The 25,910-nt window shown below is 43.6% G+C and overlaps 1 protein-coding gene, 1 long non-coding RNA gene and 1 other non-coding gene across 3 annotated transcripts; 2 read left to right on the forward strand and 1 right to left on the reverse strand.

The window, feature by feature from the left end:
* Positions 1 to 4,207: 4,207 nt before the first annotated feature.
* Positions 4,208 to 10,128, reverse strand: LOC121404613. Its single transcript, XR_005968103.1, has 2 exons — positions 9,896 to 10,128; positions 4,208 to 4,419 (listed from the first exon to the last, which is right to left on the reverse strand). It is a non-coding gene; the product is annotated as an uncharacterized LOC121404613 (long non-coding RNA).
* Positions 10,129 to 15,515: 5,387 nt separating this feature from the next.
* Positions 15,516 to 15,607, forward strand: Trnay-gua. The gene is given in 2 exon segments: positions 15,516 to 15,552; positions 15,572 to 15,607. It is a non-coding gene; the product is annotated as a tRNA-Tyr (tRNA).
* Positions 15,608 to 22,752: 7,145 nt separating this feature from the next.
* Positions 22,753 to 24,102, forward strand: LOC121404611. Its single transcript, XM_041594338.1, has 2 exons — positions 22,753 to 23,038; positions 23,749 to 24,102. The coding sequence occupies exons 1-2, from the start codon at positions 22,829 to 22,831 to the stop codon at positions 23,857 to 23,859; spliced, it is 321 nt and encodes a 106-aa protein (XP_041450272.1). The 5' UTR covers positions 22,753 to 22,828; the 3' UTR covers positions 23,860 to 24,102.
* Positions 24,103 to 25,910: the final 1,808 nt, after the last annotated feature.

Here is a 25,910-nt window from a genome sequence, read left to right on the forward strand (position 1 = left end):
TTGCCAACTTAATTTCCATTTAAATTTTTTCCATACGGCATACGAGACGCTTTTAAATAGGCAAATATGTGCACAAATGTTTGCCACTTCCATGGGATCTGTCAAGTTCATCGCGTTCGTCGCCAGAACCCATTTGCATTTGCCAAAAAAACGAAAACACAAAAATTTCAACAACATTTTAGCTCTACTCCACTTTGGACCTCATTAGGCTTGTTTGGTGTTGTGTGGATTTAGCCCGAACTGCGAAAAGCTGCCTGGCCACGGGGTTTCAGTCAACTAACAATAAACTAAGTTTGCTTGATCGTCGAGGCTTTAAGTAAACTCGATTTGTGTGTGTGGCCAGAAGTTAGAGTGCTTTTGCGATTCTCAGTAATTGGGTTTTAATTTCGCAAAAACTTTGAATACTTTGGGGGCATAGCATGCAAAACTAATACATATATTTAAACCTTTAAAGTCATAAACTTATTAGCACGGTATTGGCTGAAAGCATATTTTGCATGGTTGGCTGTTATTGACAATTATTTCCATAACTTTCTCAATTGGTCGGTGCCGTTAGTTTCGAATCATTAGTGTCTGCCACATTAGTGTGGTAAATATCCTGCAGAGCTCAATCAAAGGAAAGTATTAGTATGAGGTCGCAAAATGTAATAAATATTCCAATATGCTTAGTAAATATCTACAATTATACCTTTCTGTTTATGTATTAAAGCTTATTCCAGCTTAAATGTAGTACAAATTTGTATATAAAAATGTTTCTGAATACTTTATTTGTTCTCTAGATATTTCAATAACGCCAAGGGGTTATCCGTTGGCTTGTAACTTTGTCAGATATTTACAAGTTTATTGCTCTAAAGAGCTAATAGAAGCTCACAAAATGTAAGTACATTGATTGATAACTAGATATTCCCTTTCAGCACAGAACGAACTCAAGTGAAGTGGATTCCTGCTGTGGATATTTTCGAAAACTGAACAACAATGGCGACTCCTGGAGACGATTGCTGCTGAGCCCTCGGTGCGGTATCTAACATCTTAACTCTCAAATTGAATTTGTTTTGTCCTCTTCCGTGTAGAAGTCCTCGACTTGGTTGGTTTTTATTTTTTTTTTGGTGTACGGGTATTATTGCGAGTCGGCTAGAGGCGGCCTTTCGGGGGTTGGTTGTTCGTCGCTGGGAGGATGGATGGATGGGCAGCAGCAGAGCCAAAGGCAGAGCCAGAGCAGTTTTGTTTTTGGGGTTGTTAAACGGCGGCTAACGATGTGCCAATCTAATCCGTTGCGATGCTCGTATGACCACAAAGCGGGGTCCCTTCATCGGGCGGGGACACTAATGCAATGTTTGCCCCTTTCGAATCTTGAGTGTAATTTAAAATCTTCGTTTTAGGTATAAGTTTGCACGTGTGTAGGCTCTCTTTATGTGCTACTCGTAGTCCGTACCTTCTGGTTCCAAATTCAATGGAAAAATTCTGAGACACTCACCAGAGACCCACACAGATACAAATACAAAACGGAGGCAGGCAGACACTCACTGGCAATGCAGCACAGCGAATCTTGAGATCCATGCATCCTGCCTCTTGACGTTCTTCCCCAGCGACTCGACTCCACTTCGTCTTTGGACACTGCCTCTGCCACTGCCTCATGGCAATCGAAAAGCCAAGGAAATGAAATAAATTGCAAAATAAATTCGGAATGTGTGTGTGTGTGTATGTTTGTGTGCATCTGTAGCTGTATCTGTATCTGTGTAGCTGTGTCCGTGTCCGCATTAGAGATCCAGTAGCTGCGATACATAAATCAAGGCCATAAATGGCAAACAGCGCCAGCATCGGCGGCACTGCCGGCGTCAGTTTGATTGGAGGCAGCCACGGAACGCTCAACTGAACGCTATGGGATGCGCGGCGACTCGCGGCGACTCGCGGCGGCGGGGCACAAACATCCCATTCAATGCATTGTGTCTCCACCGAAATCTCCCCTCCGTCCGTCCTGCTTTCAAGCTTAGCTGAGATTTGCTCTGCATTGCTTCTCCTTCTCCTCTCTCCTAGCTCCTTGCTATTGTATGATGCATTTTGCACCGTTGAAATTGAGTCCGCTCGGCCGGATAGCCGTCGGTAGAAAAGGTGTCGTGTAAAAGCTGATTTATCTCTGTTCTCTCCTCTTTTTGGCTTTCCCGTCGTCCCCTCCGCTCTTCTCTGCACTACTCTCTCCGTTCCACCGTTTTCCCCGCACAATAATCAGAGAGTGAGTGAGCTTCATTTGCAATAACTTTGCGCATTACTGGGTAGAGCCGGACGACCGCGGCTCCATCTCCGTCTCCATCCAGTGGCAGAGGCTGCGGCTGTGGCTGCGGCTCCCCACCGGCAGACCGCAATGTGTGTAAATCAATCTTTATTAAGTGCAAGCTCGGGCTACCTTGCCACCGCTCCACCGCACCACTGATTTCCCTCTTTCCCGCTAGAGCACTACCACTGGGTGCTGCTGGCCAATGTATCAAAAAACAAAAAAAAGAAAAGAAGAAGCAGCGGCAACTGCAACCAGAAGAGGCAGCAACCAGCCCGAACCTGTTTAAAGTGCAACTTTGGGCCAGCAGCAGCCACTTTTTGTTCTGCTTTCAGTTTTCTCTTGCTCTCCTTCTTGGGGCTTTTTCTTCTGTCTCTCTGTCGGCCTCTCTTCCGTTGTCAACGTTGTTGCATTTGCAATTGTCGCTCATACGACGCGTGTGCCGTGCTTCATCATCCTCTTTGGCCGCATATTCTCAATTGCTGCACCAATGCCCGGCAACGAGCTGCGCTGCCTGCCCCACTCTCTGTGGCATCATCGTCTCCCTCGTATCTCGAATGAAATCGCAATTAAGTTTTATTTTGTGGCGAGCATTTTTTAATTAGCAACGACGCGGCGTACGCTTCGTGTCGCTGTCGACGTTGCCCCATTTGCGGCGCTGCCTGCCTACGCCAAGACGTTGGACTGCCACATCGCCAATTGCTAATGATGATGATTGCTGGCTCTCTCTATCTCTCTCTTTCTCTGTCTTCTTTCTCCTTGGCCTGGCCGAGAGGTATCGCTGCATGTATCTGGGTATCTCATGTATCTGTATCTCCGCTAAGTGGGCGCTACGCTGCATGCATGACTGTGTGTGTGCACGACAATTTATTCGCTCCCCGATTTTTAACACCCATGGGGGTAGCGCAGCCCAGGCAGACACCGGCAGATACACATCGCACACTGCACATAAGAAACAAACAAACAACAACAGCAATAAAAAGAGAGCCCAACACAAAAATACCCACAAAATGCAACTGCAGCCTCATTGAAATTCCTCTTCGGCGGATGGGGGATGGGGGCAACGAGCAGAACGGCGCCAGACACGAGGCCATTCCTCGTCCCTTGATTCTATATATATTTTGGTGGTCAGCGTTTTGGTCAAGTCGCGGCTCTAAATGTGATTCAGCTTGGGGTTATAGATGTGGGTGATCCTGACGATCTTTCATCGTCTACTTGATAAAAGGCTTATGGCGGTATCTGGTCAAAGACGGGGGGACTGTAATCCCAATTCGCCTCCTTCAGACGATACCAGGGCAGGACCATGCTCCTCCGGAGTAGCAGCCAGTGGAAGTGCTACAGAGCAAGCATCACTCGACTCTCCGGATGCCAGCTGGAGCTCCTTGCAAAGCTCCGAGCACAAGATGTTCCTCGGACAAGATGTTCCCATTCAGATTGATGACCTACCGATCGGGCATAATCTTTCAGATGATTTACCTTGCTGCTGTGCAATGGAAATATGTTGATCTGCGGATCGGCATCCACAGGGAATCGAGACAGGAGAGGGAATCCAGTTTCTCCTTGTTCTTTGCATTGCATCGCTTCGCCATGGCCGCCTTCATCTTATCTTTTTAGCAACACCAACCCGACATGAACGACAAGAAGATAATGCCCCAGCCCCATTTGACCCGAAAGTTTGGTAAGCAGCAGATAAATGAGGAACGCCCAGCCAATGTGAATTTTAGCTAACAATAGTAACAGAATCCGAATAAATGTGTCTTATATGAATGTTGAAAATGAAACACTTTTTTGTTTTGCCTCCAATCGTATAGGGACAGGAGAACTGAAAAAACCCTGCAAATATTCTGTAGACACTGCCACGCAGCAGGCAAAGGTGAATGAATGAGTAGATCTGGGTCTTCCCTACTGAAATTCTATAAGTAATTCATTCAACAAGGATAACAATTGGTTGAACATTTTATTAAATACTAAATAAGAATTTTTCCATTTGTACGTTTTGGAGAAACTCTTGTCAAGTGTTATTCTCAAAACCTTAACTTACTATTCGCACATCAGCGAACTTTTATTTTCTTTTTCGTTTGAACATAGCGAGTGGGTGTCCACTGAGTCCTTCATCGTTTCTCCCTTTTATTTGTCTGAAAGATGTCAGTCTGGGAATATGAAATATAATAGAAATTATAATAGTAAAAATGCTGAAATATAATCCAGAAAAAGCACAGTTCCCCCCACGCCCCCTTTGATGAAAAGAAGGAAAGGCTAAAGTGAACCCAAAAAGGGTCGATACATTTTTTTCCTTCGTTTCTAAAATGAATATTAACGATGTTTCATTTTGTGTACTTTATGGGGATAGCATTTTAATTTTTAGAATGACTATCAATAGCGTGGGTCTTAGAATTATTATTAAATTAATTATTGGGCTTATTTTAAGTAATTTTTACAGAGGTTGTATGGTCTATTGCTATATGCTTTAGATGCTTCACTGACAACTAAGTAGGGCTGAATGTTTTAATTCTGTGAGTGGCGTGGAGTTGCTCAAGCCTCCTTAGGTCAACCCCTGTGGGTATAAGCCAAACCCTACTTTTCCTGCCACCCTAATTTCGGCCATTTGGAACATAGTTTTAGCCCGGGGTGATCCCATTTGATCTCATTTCATTTTGTTTCTGTTCAGTTCCCGCCAAACGCGACCCTTGATTGCTGTTGCTGCCTTTTTTCGGCATGCATTCGAAACATGAGACAAATTTGCATTTGACTTTTATTGACATATTCGCATTTTTATTGATCGTTTTAATTTGCATTTCGATTTCAATTGTCGCTGTTGCCTGTGTCTGTGCCTGTGGCTGTTGATGTTGATGTTGCTGTTGTTGCGGCTGTTGTACTTGCAAATAAACCGAAGGCCTTTTTGCATTCATTTGTCCCGTGCTGTTGCCTGTTGTTGTTGTTGTTGTTCCCTGCACTCGGCATTCTGTTCTGTTCGTTTCGTATCTGTATCTACTATATGTGTACATATGTATGTATATATGAGTATCTGTGTGTGGTTTTAATTTTTTTTCTTCTGCGCTGCCATAAACTGGTTGCTGCCGCTGGGCGCTGCCACCTCACGCTGGGCGCAACAAAAAACACACATTTGCAATATTTATAAAATTTTATTGCATTAATTATTTAATTTATGACTTTCTTTTCGCTTTACGACTTTGCATTTTTGCATTCAATTTTCAGTTTATGGCGCACTGGCCAGCCCAGCCCGTCCAGCCCATTAATGCATTTCCCATTATTTCGTATTATTGATTGCCGGCTGATAAAATTCCCCCCACACCCCTCCCCACACGTAGAGCACTGAAAGTCTGATTAGGTAATGTTTGCTGTGCCCAAAAAACACTCCACACACAGTTGCAATGCCCTTTGTATTGCCACAAATATGCGACAGGGCCGGCAAAAGTTTATTCCTCGAGAACTACTTGCGAACGAACTTGGCAATCGAAGAGCCGCCCGCCAGATGGGCGAAATTGGCATCGAAAAGCGTTCCAGAATTGGCAGGGACTTCCGCTGCAGTTGTGGAATTGCAACTTAATTGAGCTAAAATTTTCAAGAATTTTGTGCGAAATTGTGTCGTGATGATCGAAACAAACTTGTTTGGATTGGATTCCCGCAATTTAATGAACTGGATTGGAATGAAATGTACGAAATAAGTCAATACAGGATTAACTGGTTGGCAGTAGAGCTTTATCAGCGTATTTAAACATGGGAGAGGAATCTTAAAGGATATATTTATTCGTCCTTGAACTTTGGACTGCTTGAAGTTGGCATAGATTCTTCAGCTTCCTGTCGTGAACAGATGCAAATGTGCAACAAAGTTAACTGCCAGGAAATTGCATGTTTCCGTGATTGCTGCTGGTGTAAACTTGACATTTGATGTTAGAAAGAACAGGCAATTTTTGCATTTAAACTTGTCTTTTCTTTGCAATTGATTAAAAAAGTAGTTAATCCTCCATTCCTTTTAGTTTCCCAAAAATAAGAATAAGCCTAGGGGATATAACTTCCACAGTAATTGGTATGATTATGACACATTTTTCCCCACTTGCTACATTTCTTTGCCTCCTTGAAGGAGAAGTAATATCGTAAGAATAAATAAAATATAATATAATAATAGTAATACGCAGTTAATGTCATCGGAAGGACAATAACAATCAAATCGATGGCCAGTTCGGGGGACACTCCACACCACGGCCAGGGCACAAAAGTTAATAACTCTGCCATTAAAGTTATGCCAGGGCGCCAGGTCTATTATTATTTCGTGACTTAAAGCACTGCGACGGACGGTATACGGTATACGGCCTACGGCCCTAGCTCTATCTGCTACAACGAATACAACGGCAGCAGGAGCGAGAATCATATATTTGTTGGTCGGTGTCCGTTCAGGGGGTTCGTGGACAATGGGAGCGGGAGATTGGACGAGCGACAAAAGGAAACCTTTTGCGGTTAATTGCACCACCGACAACAACGAACACAAAAAATGAATGGAAAACGGGTGGCAGGGTCAGAGCCAGCCAACGTTAAATGTCAATTGCCAGGCCACCCCTGGCCAGCGGCCCCTGGCAACCTGCTGTGTCGATTCAGCAGCCCCGTAACCCATTCAGAGGTATTCCGGATTAGATAAAATGTGGTAACGGCAGCCGGATCGGGAATAATCACTCATCTATTGGAAAAGTAAATGATATTACTATATAACTCGGGCCTTGGGCAGAACATACCTATAGAAACTTTGCTTAAATACAACAGATAAAGCCTGTCCCATGTTTTCCTGTTTGAGTTCCTCTGAAAGACTCTGGACATTGTTTCAGTCGGTCTCAAATTCAATCGGTTCTGTTTAGTTTTTAGCAGATGCCACAGTCGAAGCTTCTCACACAAATCCCATAGATACACAACCAGCATACAAAAATTAAATATATATTGTCGTTCCTTCCCCCCCTAGAGAATATGGCATCCACTAACTAACTATAAAGTAATTCGGTTAAGACTCAAGCGAGTATTTTCCCCTCAAGATGATTGACCAACGGCCCAGCCATATTTCCATTCGCCAATTAGGCAGCTCCCGTCAGCTAATTAAGATCTGTTTTCCGAAATGATGCCACATTTTGCACAGCTTTGAAAGGGTGTACGGGTGCACGGATATGGTAGGAGGGGGGAATGGGAATGGGCATAAATAAATGATTTACATTTAAAGCGAGCGAACCGGGCGAGATTTAAAATAAATTACGAGTGTATCTGGCAAATTCCCAGGGGCGCTTTAGAGCTCACGAGTGACGTGTGCTCCATGTGCTTGCTCCATGGTGCGTGGGTGGGTTGGGTTGCCGTGTTGAGTGTTTTATGTACGTCTCTCTTTCGCTCTCTCTCTCTCTCTCTGCTTCTGCTTCTGCTCAGCCCACTTTTGGGAGCACCCAAACAACACAGTAGCAGCAGGATGACGACCGACGACCTCGTCACACTCGACACGCCAATTCCATATGTTGCACACAGTGCTTGCCACACCACCCCACCCCACCCGACACTACTCCACAGTGCTCAGTCCATCCATCCATCCATCCACAGCAAATTTTCCCCTCTGTGAAAGGGGTGCTTGAGGCAGAGGCAGAGGCAGAGGACGTGGACGAGGACGAGACCGCATTGCATGAATTTAACTTAACCCCGAACCATTTGGTCTAGGAGGACTATCAGGACCATGGGGCTGTGCCTCTCTCTTTCTCTCCTGCTCTCTTTTCGTAGCTCTCTATTTCTCTATCGCTTTGGGACTACTGTGCCTGTGTGTCTCCGGTCCGCTTTCCATCGGGGTAGAAGCAACAACAACAAACCATTCCGATAATTGAACATGTTTCCGCTGTTCGTGGCGGGTTCGGCCTCAACCTCGTCCTCGTCCTCGCCCTCGTCCTTGCTGTCGATGTCGTTGTCGTTGTCGTCCTCGGGCCCTTTTAGCATTTTTCGAAATTGCCTTTTCCGCTTCGTTCCGTCCCTTTCCCCGTTCTCTTCCTTCTCTTCTTTTACCTTTATTTTTGGGATTTTGTGCGCTCTACGAATACGAATACGAGGAAACTGAACTGAACTGAGTGCTGCCGCCGTGGCAAGCGGCAAGCGGCAAGCAAGCCCTTTGCACGCACACAGCGATGAGGCCGCAACACATCACACGTACAGTGTCGACGAGAGGCAACCAACTCCATTTTGTATGCTCTGGATTAGGGTGACCAGAGCTGCCAAAGAGTTGAGCAACCTTTTTCCGTTTGGATTGGTTTTTGAGGGGAACTTTTACTGATTTTCGGTGGGGTTTGCGGCAAGGGTTCTGCTTGTTTAAAACTTTTTGGAGATTATTTTTCAATAATATTTCTTCTGAAGGCTGGGTCCTATAGAGCAGGTCCTACGGGAGCTGCTTCCACAATTTCTATCAACATATCCCCTATATTCCTTGACTCTGGTCACACTGCCTGCCATGTACACCGCCCAATGGCACTTGCCTAATGAACGGCCCACGATACCGTTATGCCTGGCATTGGAGGAGCACGACACACACACACACACACACGCAAAGCTCTTCTCTTGTCACGCATTTAATGAAGAAACCTATTTGTGTTCGCTCTCACTTATTTATAAAGTTTCCATAATACATTTCGGCAAGGGGAGAGGAGAGGTGAACCCATCTCCTAGCTGCCCCCAAAATGTCCTTCGACCTCCCCTTGCCTGGCCTAGCTAAGCTTTTGGGATATCCTCTTCAGTGTCATAAAGCTTACATTTTATGTGCGCTTGTCGTTTATCCTTTAATATTTTTAAAGCCCAGAGAAAATTTCTAACCCGCACACAAGCTAGCACACACACACACACACACCCAGTGAACGTGAAAGAGGGCAAGAGGAGAGAGCTAGAAGGCTTTATAAAAATTAAATATTTGCCCAGGAGAACAGAGCGCGGGGGAGGGGAGTGAAATGGTAGAAAGGAAAGGGCAGAGTGGCAGTGGCCGAGTGATGGAGGCGGTGGAGGAGGCGAAGGCGGAGGCAGAGGCAGAGGGAAACAACAGCGACAGAAAGTTAGAGCAGCAAAAACTTTTTCTTCTCCTTGATGGGCTGCTGCTGCTGTCCTCGTTGCTGTCCTTGTTCCTGTTCTTCTTCTTGCTATCCTTTGGATGGGTGTGTGTGTGTTGTGTCTCTATACAAAAAATATATGCATTTGTACGAGTATGTGTGTGTATCTGTGTGTTGTGCTGGTTTTCTGTGTGGGTGGCCGAACAGGGGCTTGCTGGGGCGCGCGGAACTTCTCGACGCGTGCTTTACGCTCGTTTGCTTGCCTCCGCTTCAGGCATTCATTCTCTCTGCTTCTCTGCTCTCACCCAAACACACAGACACACAGCACATACACACACACAGATACACCCACACATATACACCCACACATGGACAGATTTTGTTTGGTTTTGACTTTTTGTGTTAAGGACATTATTGCACGGTTTGCTGGATGCATTTTGGGGGTGGTTGCCACAGCCTGCCTTCCACCCTCTTGGCACTGGCACTGGCTGTAGCGCTTTCCCAGCGTTTCATTTCCATTTTTATATCCGACTTTTGATTATATTACAGAAATACTCGTACTTACTATACTATTCCCGGGATTCTGGCGTGCCAGCAGCCGCCGAGGGGCGATTCCCCTGAGCTACAATTATGCCGGTTAATGATTGCTTTCGAAAATAACATTTTCCGGCAGTTGATCAATTTCCAAATGACAGTGGATACTCGTACCATTCGAAATTGTGTTCACTTACGACACACTCGTATAACTTAAGTTGGAAAATTTTCCATAAATATATTTCTGCTTGGAAACAACGTACATATACATAATACGAAAATGTATACGAGTATCAGACTATACCATAGGATACTATGTTACTATGATACTATCTCGTACTAGGATCTGGAATATATGAGTGGAATTATGTATTGTACTTATCTTAGCAATCTTCCCTATAGATTGAGCTAATTTGGTTAATACTTTTTCATGCGAAATTGAGGGAAATCGAGCGTTTATCAGTCACGATTTGAAGCCAATAAGCCAGTCCAACTCTTGCTTCATATCAAGGTTTGCATTTAAACAAATGATGGCAGAACTTTACCTAATCCTGCAATGTGTTTTTTGAAGTATAAAACACTAAGAAAAAACGGTCTGATATTTACAGCTTGCAGAAGTAAAGCACAGGAGACTCGAACAAGGTGCCCCCGATCTAAGGGGTTCCTAACCTCATTTCCTGAGTACGATTTCTTTCTGATGCTATATCATAGCTGTTTATCCCCGTAAGAATCCTAGAACATATTAAAGATGAAGGAAATAACCATTTTGGAAGATGATTTTTCGAGTAAGTTGAGTATTGAGTAGACAAACTCCACGGCAGCTGCCTAACAAAAGTATAAATTAAAACTGCTATTGGCAGAAGCTTGATTGAACGAACACAAATATGACGAGATATGCACACGATTAGTTTCAATTATCTGAATCATTTGGTGAACACAAAATAGTTTTGGATCAATTCAACCAAAACCATTTCATCTGAAATATGCATGTATTTACATATGAATGTTCATACATGTGAATGTATCTTTAGTACACGGAAATGCTTCCCTTTTTATAGTTTCTGATAGTTTTTATGTATGTAAATTATTTATGGCAAATCCCTTGTGGCACAGGGATTTCAATTAAACGAATACATTCCTGATGTGTCCATGTTTTCGTTGTCAGTTCTGATTAATCAACTGAACATTGCCAGCCTCTTTTTCATCTCACCTTAGAGCAGGCATAGAGTGCTATCACCGGAGCGGAGCGGAGCAGCCCAGCCCAGCCCCCTCTCATCCGCCTGTACTTGCAGTTGATTTATTGTCATGTTCTGGACTCCGGACACCTTCGTATCGTGCGTGATGCCTGATTTTCCTGCTTTTCCTTCTCGGTTTTTGGTCTTTCCTTTTTTTTCTTTGCCTTTGGCGTTTGGTGTTTGCCGGCAAATCCCGTTTGGCCGTTTGCTTTTCTGTGTAGAGACACTTAACATATTAATCAAAGGCATGAAATCTTTATCAAGTTGTCAGGACGGGCTTCGACTCGGGCTCCAGCATTGGAGCTGCAGTCTGGAGTCTGGCATTGGAACTCGTTTGATCCTTAACACGCACCAACCGTGCCAATTTCTCTGCACCGAAAGAAACCTCAAATAATACTTATATATTGAATTAACATTAAAGTTTCAACTTAAAAATATTATATTTATTATTATTTTGGGGAGTATTAATATCAGATGTCAGTTTCCACTGAACTGTACCATAAAAATTGAATAATGAATAATGTACTATTGATGTTTAAATATCCAATAGAAATAGTAAGAATAGTATCGGGCTCCGGGGTCTATGATAATGATCTTTGGATCATCATTATCCATTTTTCTTCCAGTGTTCCCATTTCGTTTCTGATTTGGTGTTCTCATTTGCAATTCGCACAAACGAAAAATCTTTGCGCGCACGAAAAGGAGAAGCGGAATAAGAACCGGCAGAGTCTACAAATTTTGTCACCAGAACTGGGTTCGTTCGCTGCGATCCGTTGCGATCCGTTGCGATCCCCGGATTCGGAGTGGAGTCCGAAGTCCCAGCATTAATATTCACATGTCGTCTGTCGGTTTTGTTTTGGGCATTCGGCATTCGACCAGGTTAGGCCTCCGCAGCAGTGGTGGGACGGGTAAGCGAGACTCCAACTTCGGGTCCAACTCTGACTCTGACTCTGTCGCAGACTCTGGTTCGAGTTGGATGTCTAAACAGAGGCCGCCGTCTGTCTGTCTCTGTCTCTGCCTCTGTGCCCCCCCCAGCCTGCCCGCCTCTGAAAGCGGCCGCATAAATTTACTCAAAGCTGACGCTAACTAAAGTCTCCGACTTTTGCTTGGTTCCCTCGGCCACAAAACTGGTTCCATTTATGCAAGCTATTATTATTGTTGTTGTTTTTGTTGGAGCCTTTTTGTTGCTTTTGTTGTTGTTGTCTGGCAACGCTTTTGGTATTGTGCTAGTTGTTGTTTTGTTGCTTTCGCATTGAATTTTGCGCCTCGATTTTTAGCTTTGGCCGCAGATACATTTTACTTATCGGCATCTAAATTCACAAACGCTGTCAGTCGCCAGTACCCAGTACCCAGTCCACAGACCCTGGGTCCATGGATCCAGAGCCGTGTCTTGTGAAGTATCTTAAACACTTATGCATGTCTCTAAGTATGGGGGTAGGTAGGTTGGTTATGTATTTGTGTGCGTGAATTTGTCTGCTCTCCTTGGAAAAAAGTATCAAATTTCTATTGACTCGATTTTGCGGTGGGGTAGTGAAACAGAGTGGAGTGGGTGAGCACTGGGGAGTGGAGTGGAAGTGGTAATGGGCAGAAAAAGCGACAAATCAAACAAAATGAACCAAAGCCAAAGCAACAACAAAATGGTTGAGAGAAGGGCAAAGCAAAGAGTAAACTCTGCACTTGCTAATCGCTTTGACAGAGAGTCAAATTCCAACAAAATGAAAAGCAGGAGAGTGGAGAGAAGGGATGAGAAATAGGCAGAGCAGAACAGAGCGAGAGAGCAGCAACGCAACGGACAGAATTATCAATTTGTTTATTTCATTATTTTCAGTTTCGTTCAACTTAATGAATTCCACTGATTGAAAGCTTCCTCTCTATGTCTCTCTCTTTCACACGCTCTCTGTCTCTGTGTGTCCCTCTCTCTGTAAACATTCAATGTGCTCGCCTTGAAAAATCCGATTGAAATGATTTCTTTGTTTATCATTATATGGAACTACCCAGCCGTACATACACACACATAAATATATGAACCTATATACTCGTGGATCTGTATATAATGTGTCTGTATGGCTGAACATCTCATTTGTTTGTAAATAGCGCATATGAAGGCCTTTGAAGATATGTACGTACATTCATGTGTTTACATATCGCTTGTCTATCGCAACATATCAACTTTCTATCTATGAACACGGGCCCCACTTAATGAACTTTCGTTTCGCTCGGATCCGTTTGCTGGTAAATGAAAGTTGGCACGAGCCGGGGCCGCTATTTGATGGATATATCAAATGAAGTGCCACATGTGTGAATCGAGATAGTAATATTAATCAAATGAATAATGGCCACATTCAAAGCTGATGTAGAGAAGGGGATGCAAGGTGATAAATTCATTGGATAAATTATATTTCTAAAATAGTTGGGAGAGGATCAAACGCTCTATTAATATTACAAGTTCAAAGCTCTGCTAAAATGAAAATCGTTAGAATTGTAGTGGGAATGCTCGCTCTTTCAAAAAATCAAACGAATATTGTGTTTCCCATGCAAATCCAGTTATTTGAACATTTTTTCAACGCCATTTTCTACCTTCACAAATCGTTTTGTTAGTTGTCCATTGTAATATAACAAAGGGGATCATCAGCCCATAATTTTTAAACAAAGAAATAAAAGCTAGGATCTAGCTTGTGCTAATTAGACCTAGTTGCGCTGCCTAATATATTTTCTTATGCATTTCTTAATGGCGGAATATCATATTAAAAGTTTTGCCCGGTAACAATCAGCAATTCACAAAAAATGTGTGTAATTCCTTAAATTCAGGGATATTCAATGACTGAATTCTATTAAATCAAAGTTAATTTCCCATTCAATTCTACATTCGAAGCACCTAGTAAAACCCATTATTCCCACAACAAAATGGAGTACGGCAACCCCATCCGTGGTGCCACAACTAACACATCATTCCGCATAGCGCACAAATGACCTGCTCGCGGCACATAAATAACCTCTGGCACCACCATCGCACCACCCGACAATCCCCGTCCCCCCCTGTGGCAATGCAACACGATGTGGCGGCGATAAATTTGCTTTGAAAGTTTTAACCCAAAGTTTTTCCAGAAAGTTAATTGATTTATATTTTGACATTTTCCGCAAAAGCAACAGAGGAAAACTGAAAAATGAGAAGGTGCAGCACCAGCACCAGCAGAGGCAGCGGCAGCGGCAACATGGAAAGGTTGCAACTCCAGAGACCTTTTCGTGACAAATGTCGGGGAGCTGGAGTCTAAGTGGGTGGGTGGGTTGTGTGGTGTGTGTGTTTGGCTGAGTGGTTCGCCAGACCAGACTCCCTCCTCCGGTTGGGAGCCCTGGCTTTGTTTTCCAAAAAGTTACTTTATCATGTGCTCCAATTAGTGCAGCGACCAGCGGGGAAGCGGGCGGAGGGAGTGATAGCTGCAGAAATTACTTTTATGCGACGGAAAATAAAAAATGGAGTGTCAGGGCAGTAGCCTGTTGGTCGAGAGGGTGGGATCCGGAGGGGATCCGAGTGGATTCGATTCCATTTGGTGTGACGGTTAGAGACGGAGAGGGGCACCCAGACAGGGGTCCGCATATTTTCTTTGTGAGTGCGACACGATGGGTTGCTTCCGCTGCATTGTGTGTGCCCCCATCCCCCACCCATACCACCCACCAACGTCACACAGCGGGCCACAGTTACAGTTTCTCTCTCCCACTCTCATCTCTCTCTCTCCCGTACATTGTTCTTTTTGATCTCACACTCTCCGGTTGTAGCCTTCGTGCGTTGCGTTCGGATTTTACAGCGTTCGGCTCCAATGTTCGTGTCTTGTTCAGCAAGCGGCGAATGTCTTTCATCAAGGCATATGCACATACATATGTATGTGCATATGTATGTACATATTTCAGAGTGATGAAAATTATGTTGATGACGTTTGCAGCGCGCCAACGCTGACGCTGACGTTATCTCTGGGCGCTTTGCACGTCGCCACCTCCATGTCCAGTGCTCCTCCCCGCCACCCCCTGCTGTAGGCAGCCATCAGGCAGCGACAAGTAGCGAAAGTTGCGCTAAATTGGAACGTCAGCGTTTTGGCTTTGCTTCTGTTTACGAGTATTTCTTTGTGCCTTTTCACTTTAGCTCCGTTGCCTCTCCCGCTCCCGCTCACGCTCCCACTCTGCTGATGCCTTTGCTACTGCCCTGCGTAGCAGCAGCAGCAAAGCGGAATCCGAAAATTTACATGAAGTCGAATCGAAGCGATCGCCGATTTTATTGCGTTTTATTTCGCTTTGATTTGTTTTATTTCTCTGGCATTTATTTTATGTTATGTGCATATTTTGTTGCTGTCCCTCGCCTCGACGGCTGTCTGTCGTCACCGCCCCTCGACGCTATCAGGCTGCTTTGTCCCCTCCCGTTCGTAGCCTTCGATAGCTCAGTTGGTAGAGCGGTGGACTGTAGATTGACAGACTTTGTAGACATCCATAGGTCGCTGGTTCAAATCCGGCTCGAAGGATCCAAATTTTTTTTCTCTTTTTTTATTTTCTATCATTTAGGCTGTGTTGGCTATGAAAAGGCATCTGAATACGTACAGTAGTCGGTGTAACAGCACACTTTCTACACTAAACTAATATATTGATAAGAAAGACAGAATTGATAGTAGATAGATAGTGACAGGCAGACAAGTGAAGCAGTAAATTAGCTTCAACTGAATACATATGTATGTACATAAATATGTGTAAGATCCTGCAATCAGCAGGGATACAACCAAATATGTCGTCAAGAACTGACTTATTTTGACATTACTTTGGTAAAGGGAATAAGTTATTAGCATTTTCCATGTTTCATTAAATATTTCATAACACAAAGATCAGATTTTACGCGTACCTCCTCAAACAGAGCTCGACAACAAGTCTGGCTTTCTGGTTTCTGGCATAGTAATGCAGGTCTTATAAGGGCTACATTTACCGAGGCATGTCTAGGAAAATGCAGAGCCAATCATTCTATAAATGGACAATCCTTTGAGTATTATGATGAGATTCTGCTTATACCAAAACTAACATAGTCATGATCCAGAAGTCATGATCATGGTAGAAGATTCCCTGACATTATCCCAAGCCGTATTTTAGTAAAAGAAGTCTCTGGAAACCATCTGCGAGTATTTTGTAGTCTAACACTAATACTAATACTATTACTTATTGAAGCTGACTAAAAACAAATTTTTTATTGGGTAGGAAATTGCTCTTGATACTCCTACAACGGTCTTGTAAACTTGCTGAAACCAAAATTATCTGGTTCGCCCTTATTTGATTTAAATAAATGTCTGTACATACAGCTGTGAAAAAAATAATAGCACCACCACCACAAGCAATTTTTAAATAATTGCCAAACTCACATTTTAGCTTTAAGGAAATTTTAAGCACATTTTTAGAAATGGGAGACTAAGAACCTAGAATACAAAAAATCATATTTTTTTGTAACGTTTTTAAGATATTTAAGGAACTTTATTAAAATCATAAAACTAGGCAAAAAAAAATAGCACCACTTTTCAAAAATGAATTTAAAATAAAAAAAATAAGCAATTTGTAACGAATTCATTAGTTAACCATTTTTAACTATTAATACTAAATCTATATGAATAATTAAATATTTAGTACAGTGTCCTTTATTGTCAATAACAGCTGCGCAGCGTCTGGCATGGAATCCTAAGTCCTGGCATCGTTTAGGGAAATTTTGGACCAGGACTCTAAATTTCTTCCCAAAGTGATCGGATAGTGGTTGGCTTGGAAGCAGCAACTGCCTTCTTGACGTCGGACCACAGATTTTCGATGGGATTCAGGTCAGGCGACTGTGCAGGCCACCCAAAACGTTCACAGAGTTTGCCCTGAACCATTCCTTTGCTTTCTTGCTGGTGTGTTTGGGGTCATTATCCTGTTGAAAGACCATACGAGCGGGACTTCATATTCTGCAAAGGGAAGCATTACTGTCTCCATGATATTCACTTACACGTGCTGATCCATTATGGTTTTTATCAGGCCCATACTATTATATTACACCCTCCAAGGTTAATAGTTTTTGCGGTGTACTGGGCTTTTCATTCTGTATTCTCTGGACGTCTAACGTATGATCGAGATCCCTTTCCACCAAACATAACCACTTTGGATTCATCTGACCATAAAATATTTCTCCAATTTTGGGATGTCCAATTTGCATGATCCCTGGCAAACTTCATGCGCTTAATTATATGTGTCGCATTTAAAAGTGGTACCTTTCTTGGGCTGCAGGCTTAAGGTTATGTTTCCTAAGATATCTGCGACTGTTTAGTCCGTCGCATTTATTTAAGCTCTTTTTTAAGCTCAGTAGCAGGCTTGAAGGGACCCTCTTGCTTGACGAATCATTCTTTTGACATGAAGAGGGGTCATAGATCGTTTTCTAGTTTATGAGGTTTTTAAATTTTATTGGAGCATCCTACCAATCGACCAATTTCTCTGTAAGTTTTTCCATCCAATATCAATTTTTGATAAGTCGCGCTTCTCCGCAGTGCAGTGCTTTCCACGTCCCATGAATTAACACGCGATCCGCATACAGGTGATTCACCAAAAAAATGGCTAATGGTGCTATTTTTTTTCGCTATTTTCGGGGGGTTTTTGTTTTTAAATCCCAAAAAAAACATATAGACACAAATTTAAAGAGCGGTAGCACTGTTTTTGTTTATGGGGAATACCAAGCAATATAAAAAAAATTTAAAAAAAAATTTTAATTTAAAAAAATCGCAAGAGTAACCCATTTTTTTTATAAGAACAAAATGTATTGTATTGGTGATATTATTTTTTTCGCAACTGTATGTACTTGGAAGGTTCCACCAGTCCTCCTTGGATTCCGTTTACTGCCGTGACTTCCTACACATGAAATATAAACATGTTTCGGTAGAAATTTCAATGTACAACAGCTGATGGCAGTATCATTTCACTATCATGTACAATATTCCCATTAGAGTAGCCATTTTTATCGTTCGGGAACTACAAATATAAAGAGCAGAATATTGAATTATTGTAACAGTTTCTCTTTGAAACCCTTTGGGAATGTTCCCATCGTTATCTGTACCCGTATGAGACCCAATCAATATTCCATTGTCTGAGTAATTATTTCTCTGCACCTATTAAAGTCTTAGAGCCAAATCAATGCAACTGCATTCAGTATTTTCTACTTTTAAAACTCGCAATTGGTGATGTGTTTTCATAGGATTCGAAAACTTGAACAGAGATCCACACAAAATATCTCCCAAAACAAGACAACAACAAGTGCCAACTACTTTTTGTGACCATCGTATGCTAAATCATCATCTTTGTAATTTTGTGGAAATGAGTATGGGGGAATCAGTAAATAGTTGTGATGTTTCGACCAACCAGAGGAATTTGTTTTGCAACCTTCTCTCATTTTAGTTAGCAATCTCTAAACAAGTTTAAAGGAGGAATTTCGGGATCAAATTGCCCTCTTGCTGCCAGTAGAGATTAAATCTGTCCCGGATTTGTCTTTAATCTGTCATAGGAATTGCAGTTGTCATGACATTAGGATCGAGCATAAGTCCCTTTCAGTTCTCCCCGTTTTACATTTTCTGCGCGCCCTGGAGAAAGTCAGTTCTGTGGCAGATTCGAGAGAAATTTCGTCTGCGCCGTGGGGCTTTCTGGCTTTGCTTTCCAAACTGCAAATTCAGCATCTAGCCAATTTGGAAGACTTATGGCCCGAACAAAGCGATTGTTTGGCAACCCAACTTTGCAGACACTCCGAGAAGTGGAAAAACAATGGAGGCCGACGCCAACAAAACAACAACTACGACGACGACGACGACGACGCCAACTGATGCGCAGATTTTCAGCAAAAAGCGCAAAATATAATTAGTAAAGTCGTGATAAAAACGGAGAATAGCAGAGAGGAAAAAACCGTACAAAAATACATTTTAGAGGCCTGTTTTTGCGTTTGTTGTCGTTTTTTGTGGCTTTGCGAAGCGAAACGTTCAATTAGCGTCCAAAAGCGATGTTGCCACTTTTCAGTACGGCACGAAAACAACGAGAAGAAATTTTCCGCGCTTTTGGAAGCTCTCTCTCTCTCTCTTAGTTGTCTTGTTCGCTCAACGCTCTCTCAATTCGACCGGCTAAAAGTGCGGCGAATTCGGCGAGCGAAAATATCTTGTCAGTACACACACACACACATGCACACATATCAGAAACGCACATTCATTACTACAATTTACTTTTGTGATGCGCTGTTGCCGGTTTTCACCCATTACGTAGCATGGCGAAACCGAAAAAACAACACGTTGAAATCGTTTGTTTGGATGGGTGGGTGTGGGAGTGTGGGAGTGGGGGGGTGGGCGCAGGAGAGGCAGCTCGAGGGTGAGAGTTTGATGTGGTTGTGAATAGGGTGGCGGCGAGTGCGGCTGCAGTGTATGTTTGGCGCCATTTATGACGATGATTAAGTTAAATCTCTATTGTGTTAGGCGACAGGATTTTTATTCAGTGACCCTCCCAGACTATTCACACGCCCCTAGGATGCTGCCAGCCACCCCTCAAATGGGGTGACAACTAGATTGGGGCACTGGCACGGCATTTACCCATATTTATTTATAAACAATTACGGGCGCTTCGGCATTGGGGCGCATGTAAAACATTTTAATTATAGAACATTCTGCGTGTAGCTGTGGCATTTCGATTTCGCATTTTTTGTTTCGATTAAATTTGCAAATATGCGCCGCAGCAATGATGTCATTGGGGAATGGCATGGCCCCTACGGTACTCTCCAGCAAGGAATTTAATTTCTGTTTGGGATTACAGTTAGCAGCTGTGGTGTTCGATCCTGTGTGACGCAGTATGACGTCAATCGTTGCCGGCAACGCATCTGGCTGTGACGCCATTTTATGTGGCCTGTGGCATGGACTTCGAAGGTGGTTTGGATTACGGTCAGAAATGAAACAGAAAACAATAACTGATGAATAGCTATGGAAGTTCGTAAACTATGCAAGCTGTAGGAGAGGCCTACAAAGTGTATTCGTTCCAGGAAAACTGTTTGCTTTGACAGCAATTTGTTTCGATGGATGTTTTCATGGAGTTCACTCGGATGATAGGAAGCTCTGGTAGGAACACAACTATGGAACTTGAACTACCTCTGTGTCCCTAGAACCTTAAAGAATGTTTTGTTGTGAAAATTAAGACCGATATTCTAATCATTCCCATATAGAGGCTCATCTTTAGTTGAACTTGAATGCAATTTATTGTTTACTCAATTCTCCCGGCAGCGGGAATGCTGTATTTAATTGTTCCCTGTAAAAAAGCAAATAAATTAGTTTGTTAATAGTTTCACGATCTTCTTCTCAAATTGGAAGCTGCCAAACATCTCAATCCCATTAACATTAGCGCAGCAGCAGCAGCGCGCCCACAGGCCCACTTTTGGCTACCGAATATGCCAGCGGCGGAGATCTGGTCTGGTCTGGTCTCTATAAATCTACCTTTTCGACAGGCCATTTCATTAAAAATGGTAATTTGCAACCGGCCGAGGAGCTCGCTCTGAGCAGGGGAATGAGTCAGTGGTGGCGGCGCGGCGTTGGCAAACGACCATTTTATGGCCCGTCACTCAGAAGGCCAACTGCGGGGCGAACAAGCATAAAAACCGAAAATGGAGAACTATGGGGAGAGTGGCGTGCCGTGGCGTGGAGTGGAGAAAGAAAACGCCCTCGCACATCGGAGGATGATGTGCCTCCGCAAGCTTCCAGAAGAAAGGTCGCAATATGGATGAATAATCACGATACTTGTTAGTACAGTAGTAGCCAAAAGTTAACGAGAGCATTAACCGTACCCACGGTACCCAGCAATTGGCAAAAGCGCCACGGGCCAAATGAATTGAAGCCCACTGAAACCGTTCAAAGTGTAAGATCACATTTAGTGGACGGTGTAACTAGACTAAATGGAATCGGAGTGAATTGAATCTCCATAGAGGGTACTTAAATTTCAGCCCAAAAACGAAAACGTTTTAATTTTTGTATTAGTCAAATATTTATATACTGTCATGGAGTCATCGCTAATGCAATCGGTCCATTCTTGTTACAACTTTTGGAATCATATGCCCAAAGCTATTGATATCATGATATCTAATATCCATTATTCTGGCTCATCTGGGAAGTACAGGCACGTAGAAAATGAAGGAAGAAGCTGAAGAGAGGAGAGAGAACAGAAATATTCGAGAGAAATAAAACCGGTTGCGAGCGAATTCAGTTCGCCGTGCGGCGAATTGGAATCGACGCGTTTTAGATACAATTGGTCGGATTGTTGGCAAATACGATTGGTCGACGAAAGACAGCCGAAGTGCGTCTGATTTTCTATTGGGCCACGATTGCAACTTCGTGTAACTTTGTTTGCTCGCTTGTGATGGGCGTTTTACTTCGTCAGTCTGCAGAAAAAAAACGGCGAAAAAATGTGGTCAAAAGCGTGAACAAAGCTAAATGTATAATTATTAGAAATAAAAAACAACTCGAGAAACTAAAAATTGTGCTGGTGCCTCAATGGCCGCAAAGCTGCTGTGCTGCCTGTGCTGGGCGCCGGTGACTGTGTCGTGGTGGGTGGTTTCTACAGAAGGGGCGCAAGTGGGTGTGCTCTTTGTCCTCTTTGTCCTCTTTGTTAAATTCCTTTTTGATTTTTTTGGTATTGTGTGGGTTGATCCCACAGATGAGTTTTGGAAATAAGAAACAAATGCATAATAGATAACGATTGAGGAGCTGTTGGAGCTGCCGCCATTACCCCCCGCTTGTTGCATAGCCAGAATTGTGCTCCACTATACATGTATGCACATACATATGCATGTATATTGGGAAATACTTTTACTCTCCGTGGCCTTGCTGCTGTAGATCGAATTGCTGCGGGAAATGCAAGGCTATTGTTAAGCATGCACCAAGTACTGCGGCAAAAACAGTAATACAAATCAAGTACAGTTGCGTTCACAAAGCTCCAAAATTCGCAGTAAAGCCCCAGACCTGCTGCAAAAGTTCCCATTCAAGAACTGGGGACGCTCAACAGGCCAAGCCTACACGTCTTCCCTTCATTATTCATTACGAAAATGACAGCAAAAAACTGTATCTACACTTCCATTCAGAGTCAGCCATATGGAAAGATATCTTTTCAGGCGCTCAAAATGCGCAAAGGAAAAGTCAAAACAAAGGAAAATACTTCCCAGTTGTGTGTGTGTGTGTGTGTGTGAGTGGAGTATAATGAAACTCGGGTGATTTTCGGGGTGGAAACACAAGAGAAGGTGGAGTAAAAATGTGGGATTCATGGGGTATACATACATGTGTACATTTATTTACATACAAACATATACAGCGATATGTGTACGTACAGTTACTAAAATTATTACATTAATTCAGCTACATGTAGATATCAAATCAAATACCTAAAAACTTCCGTGCGCGCCATCTACCTGTGATATCAAATTCGTGGCTGTTTTTGGAACTAAAAATCTCGTGTGGCGCCACTAGGCAAGTTTCTGTCTGCAAAATATGAATAGGCGCCACAATAGAATTTGCCGGCAATAAATAGAACTTCCTAGTCCCTAAGAAAACACACAGAGCGCGCTACTGAGATATGTACAGCATACCGGCTGGCTTATGTCAGACTGACAAACCGAACATAATCAGGCTGCCAGACAGCTGCAAAATGGCAGCTCCATTAATGTCAAAGGAAGTTCGAGTCTAATGTTAATCCGAAATGTCCAGTTAATTCTATGTTATATACAGCGCGAAAATGGAAAAAATCAAATACTTGTATTGTACTTCAGCCAGGAACAAGCAGACGGCTGTCTGTTCCTTCATCAACTTCAACTTCAACGCGCCCTGGACGAGGTTGTACGCAGCTACGACGAGGACCTGGACATCCCGGACGTCAAGCAGATGGGTTGGGTGTGGGTAGGTTGCTCTCCATGGATAGGGTATAACGCGAATTCCCTGCATATGCACATATATTTATACCCGTACTCAAAAAGAGTTATGGGGTATATTGTATTTGTCGTAAAAGTGGATGTGTATACCGTAGAGAAGGAAACTTTTCCGACCCCATAAATTATATATATTCTTGATCAGCATCAATAGCCGAGTCGATATAGCCATGTCTGTCCGTCCGTCTGTCCGTCTATCCGTCTTGATGAGCGCCTAGATCTCAGAGACTATAAGAGCTAGGGCAACCAAATTTGGTTTCCAGACTCATGTGATATCACACTGCTACAATGACCAAATCTATCAGGTTGCCGAATCTGAATCAGATCGGATCATAATTATAGCCGGAATGAAGAAATCAATTTTCAGCTGCTTCCCCCGCCTCCTTCAGCAAGAGACTCTAAATGGTACATGTACAACCTACATGTTAGATGTAGAGTATACTCGTACATTGTAGATGAGATAACAGATGTAGCAAAAAAATGTAAGCTATAACAATTTTTTTTTTAATTCTAAAATTCTAAAAAATCATATCCTCAAAAATGTATATACTGATTGAGTACGGGTATAAGTATAAGAAATTAAAAGTTGAAAAAGAAAAAAAAGCACACGTATTTGTCCATACGTGTAGAGTCGCGTCCCCAGAAGGGACTCACACGTTCCTTCTCGTTTTATATTTGTAGAATGCCACCGAAGTCACTCACGCAGTTCTAAAACCCTCAAGAGGAGCTCAGAGCGATCGATGGATGGATGGACGGCGAATGGGGCAGGACAACACAACAGAAGCATTCTAATCCATAGATTCTAATTATTAGGGAAGGGGCAGTTGCAGAGCAAAGCAGGTAGAGCCAGTGGAAAATTGCATATCAGGGTCTTCATATACTGGAATTTAATCTCCATACAAGAATGAAAAGCCCGAAATAATCTCAGCCGACTCGAATCTGTTGACCATTTTTTTTGCTGTTGGAAATTTTTGCGGGCAGTGTTTTTGCCCAAAAAGAGCCCAGCTTTAATGGACTGAAACCATTAAACTAGACTTGGACTGGATTAAAATTGTAGTAGTTGGATTCTGAATTCCTGGCTTTTTCACTGGCTCAGCTCTGTGGCAATTTCTGGTAATGTAAATACTCGTATTTCCTCTCGAAACCGCACCCTGCAACTAGGTCTGGGCTCAATAAATTTGAGGCAAACAAGTCCGGAATAAACAACTGCAACAGTCAGCACAAATATTTGCACAGGATGCGTTCTAGGTGGTTGCCAAAAATGCCAAATTCATGTCGAATGCGGGAGTTGTTGCCTTTTGATTTGGCCATCATCAATATTGATTGCCGACTGCTCTAGTTTGCTGTGCACTGTGCCTACCCTGCCGCTGTTTGTGTTTTCACAATTTAGCCGGTAAAATTTGTTATGCCACAAATCCCCAGCAGCGGCTGTCGAAACGGGAGCCAAGGTGCCATCCCACACAGGGCCACGACTGTGTCCACCACATGAAATCAGTCCAGTCATAAATACTTCATTACCTTTCGAATAACACTCCACCGATTCCACCTAGCTTGTTGCATATTTGAAGTGCTTTTCGACCTGACCGACCACGTGCATCACCTGGTCGAAACGTGCCGCCAGAATAATCACAACTGAGATTGGTTTTGCCAAATTGCTATGGCTATTTATTAAAAATCAATGCTGCTTGCCACAAAACCAGTACACAGCACCAGCAGCAACGACGAGAGAAAATCAGCAATTTCAGCAGCCTTAACGCCGTGTCCTGTCCGACACCCTTACCCAGAGCAGGGCCCGAGAAATCGTCCTCGGTTTGAGCTCCGGTAAATGTGGCATTACACTGTGCAACAAAGTCAGAGATCCCACCCCCCAATCGAACTCCTTCCCTTGCTGCTAATTGAAAACCGATTTGGAGCGAACATTGCAAATGATTCTTGGCCATGTTGCGCTGTGTAAGCGGATGCTGACAGTTGGTCCAGACAAGCCAAAGGCCAACACATGCCACATCGTGTCGTGGCGGAGTCTGCCGAACCAGGACCTGCTCCAAGCAGCTGCTGCCGTCGCCGTTGCTCCTGCTGCTGTGCTGGGGGGCGACATTTCCGGGCAGTCTGAAGTAATTGCAGGGCAAGCTGTTGCCGCTGACAGTGAGTTGGGGAGTTGGGGTGTGTCTGTGTCTCTTCTCGGTCGGTGTGTGTGTGTGTGTGGCAGCTCGGTTACCCTGGACACTGGTGTGGCGGTCAGCTAAGCCAGCAAGAGGCTTATGTTAGGCATTTCGTTAGGGGGTCACGCGGCGTATGGGGAATGAAAAGGGAATGCGGCCGGAAGCGAAATTTGGCAGTCGCCATTTGCAGGGTCTTAAAGCCAGATAGAGTGGGGGATGAACGGAGGGATGAACGGAAGACCAAATCGAATTCGGATGCACTGCTCTGCTCTCCCTGCCTGTCGCTTCTGCACTGCAAAGTTACGTGACTTTTTTGGGGCCAATTCTTTTTTTTATCGTCAGGCGACGACTGCACTTGGAATGGCGTTACATGGGGGCTGTGTGCTGCAGGGGGGAGAGGAGAGGTGGCCAGGACAGCCTCAAGCTATCCGTAGCCGTGGCCGTATCCGTAAACATATCCGGGCCTTGCCGTGGCCATGGCCTGCGCGCTTTGCATATTAACTAAGTGAAACATTTCGTTGACAACTTTTCAAACATTTGTGCGCCCTGTATAAATATTTACAGCGCTCAGTGTTGGCCGAACACCAACAGCGGGGGATCGGGGATTTGGGATATGGGATTTGGGAGGACTGGGGGCCGGGATTCGCCGCGGTGTCCAACAGATCCAGACGGATGCCCGAAGAC

The sequence above is a fragment of the Drosophila obscura genome, unplaced genomic scaffold, assembly GCF_018151105.1.
Source record: "Drosophila obscura isolate BZ-5 IFL unplaced genomic scaffold, ASM1815110v1 contig_25, whole genome shotgun sequence".
NCBI lineage: Eukaryota > Metazoa > Arthropoda > Insecta > Diptera > Drosophilidae > Drosophila > Drosophila obscura.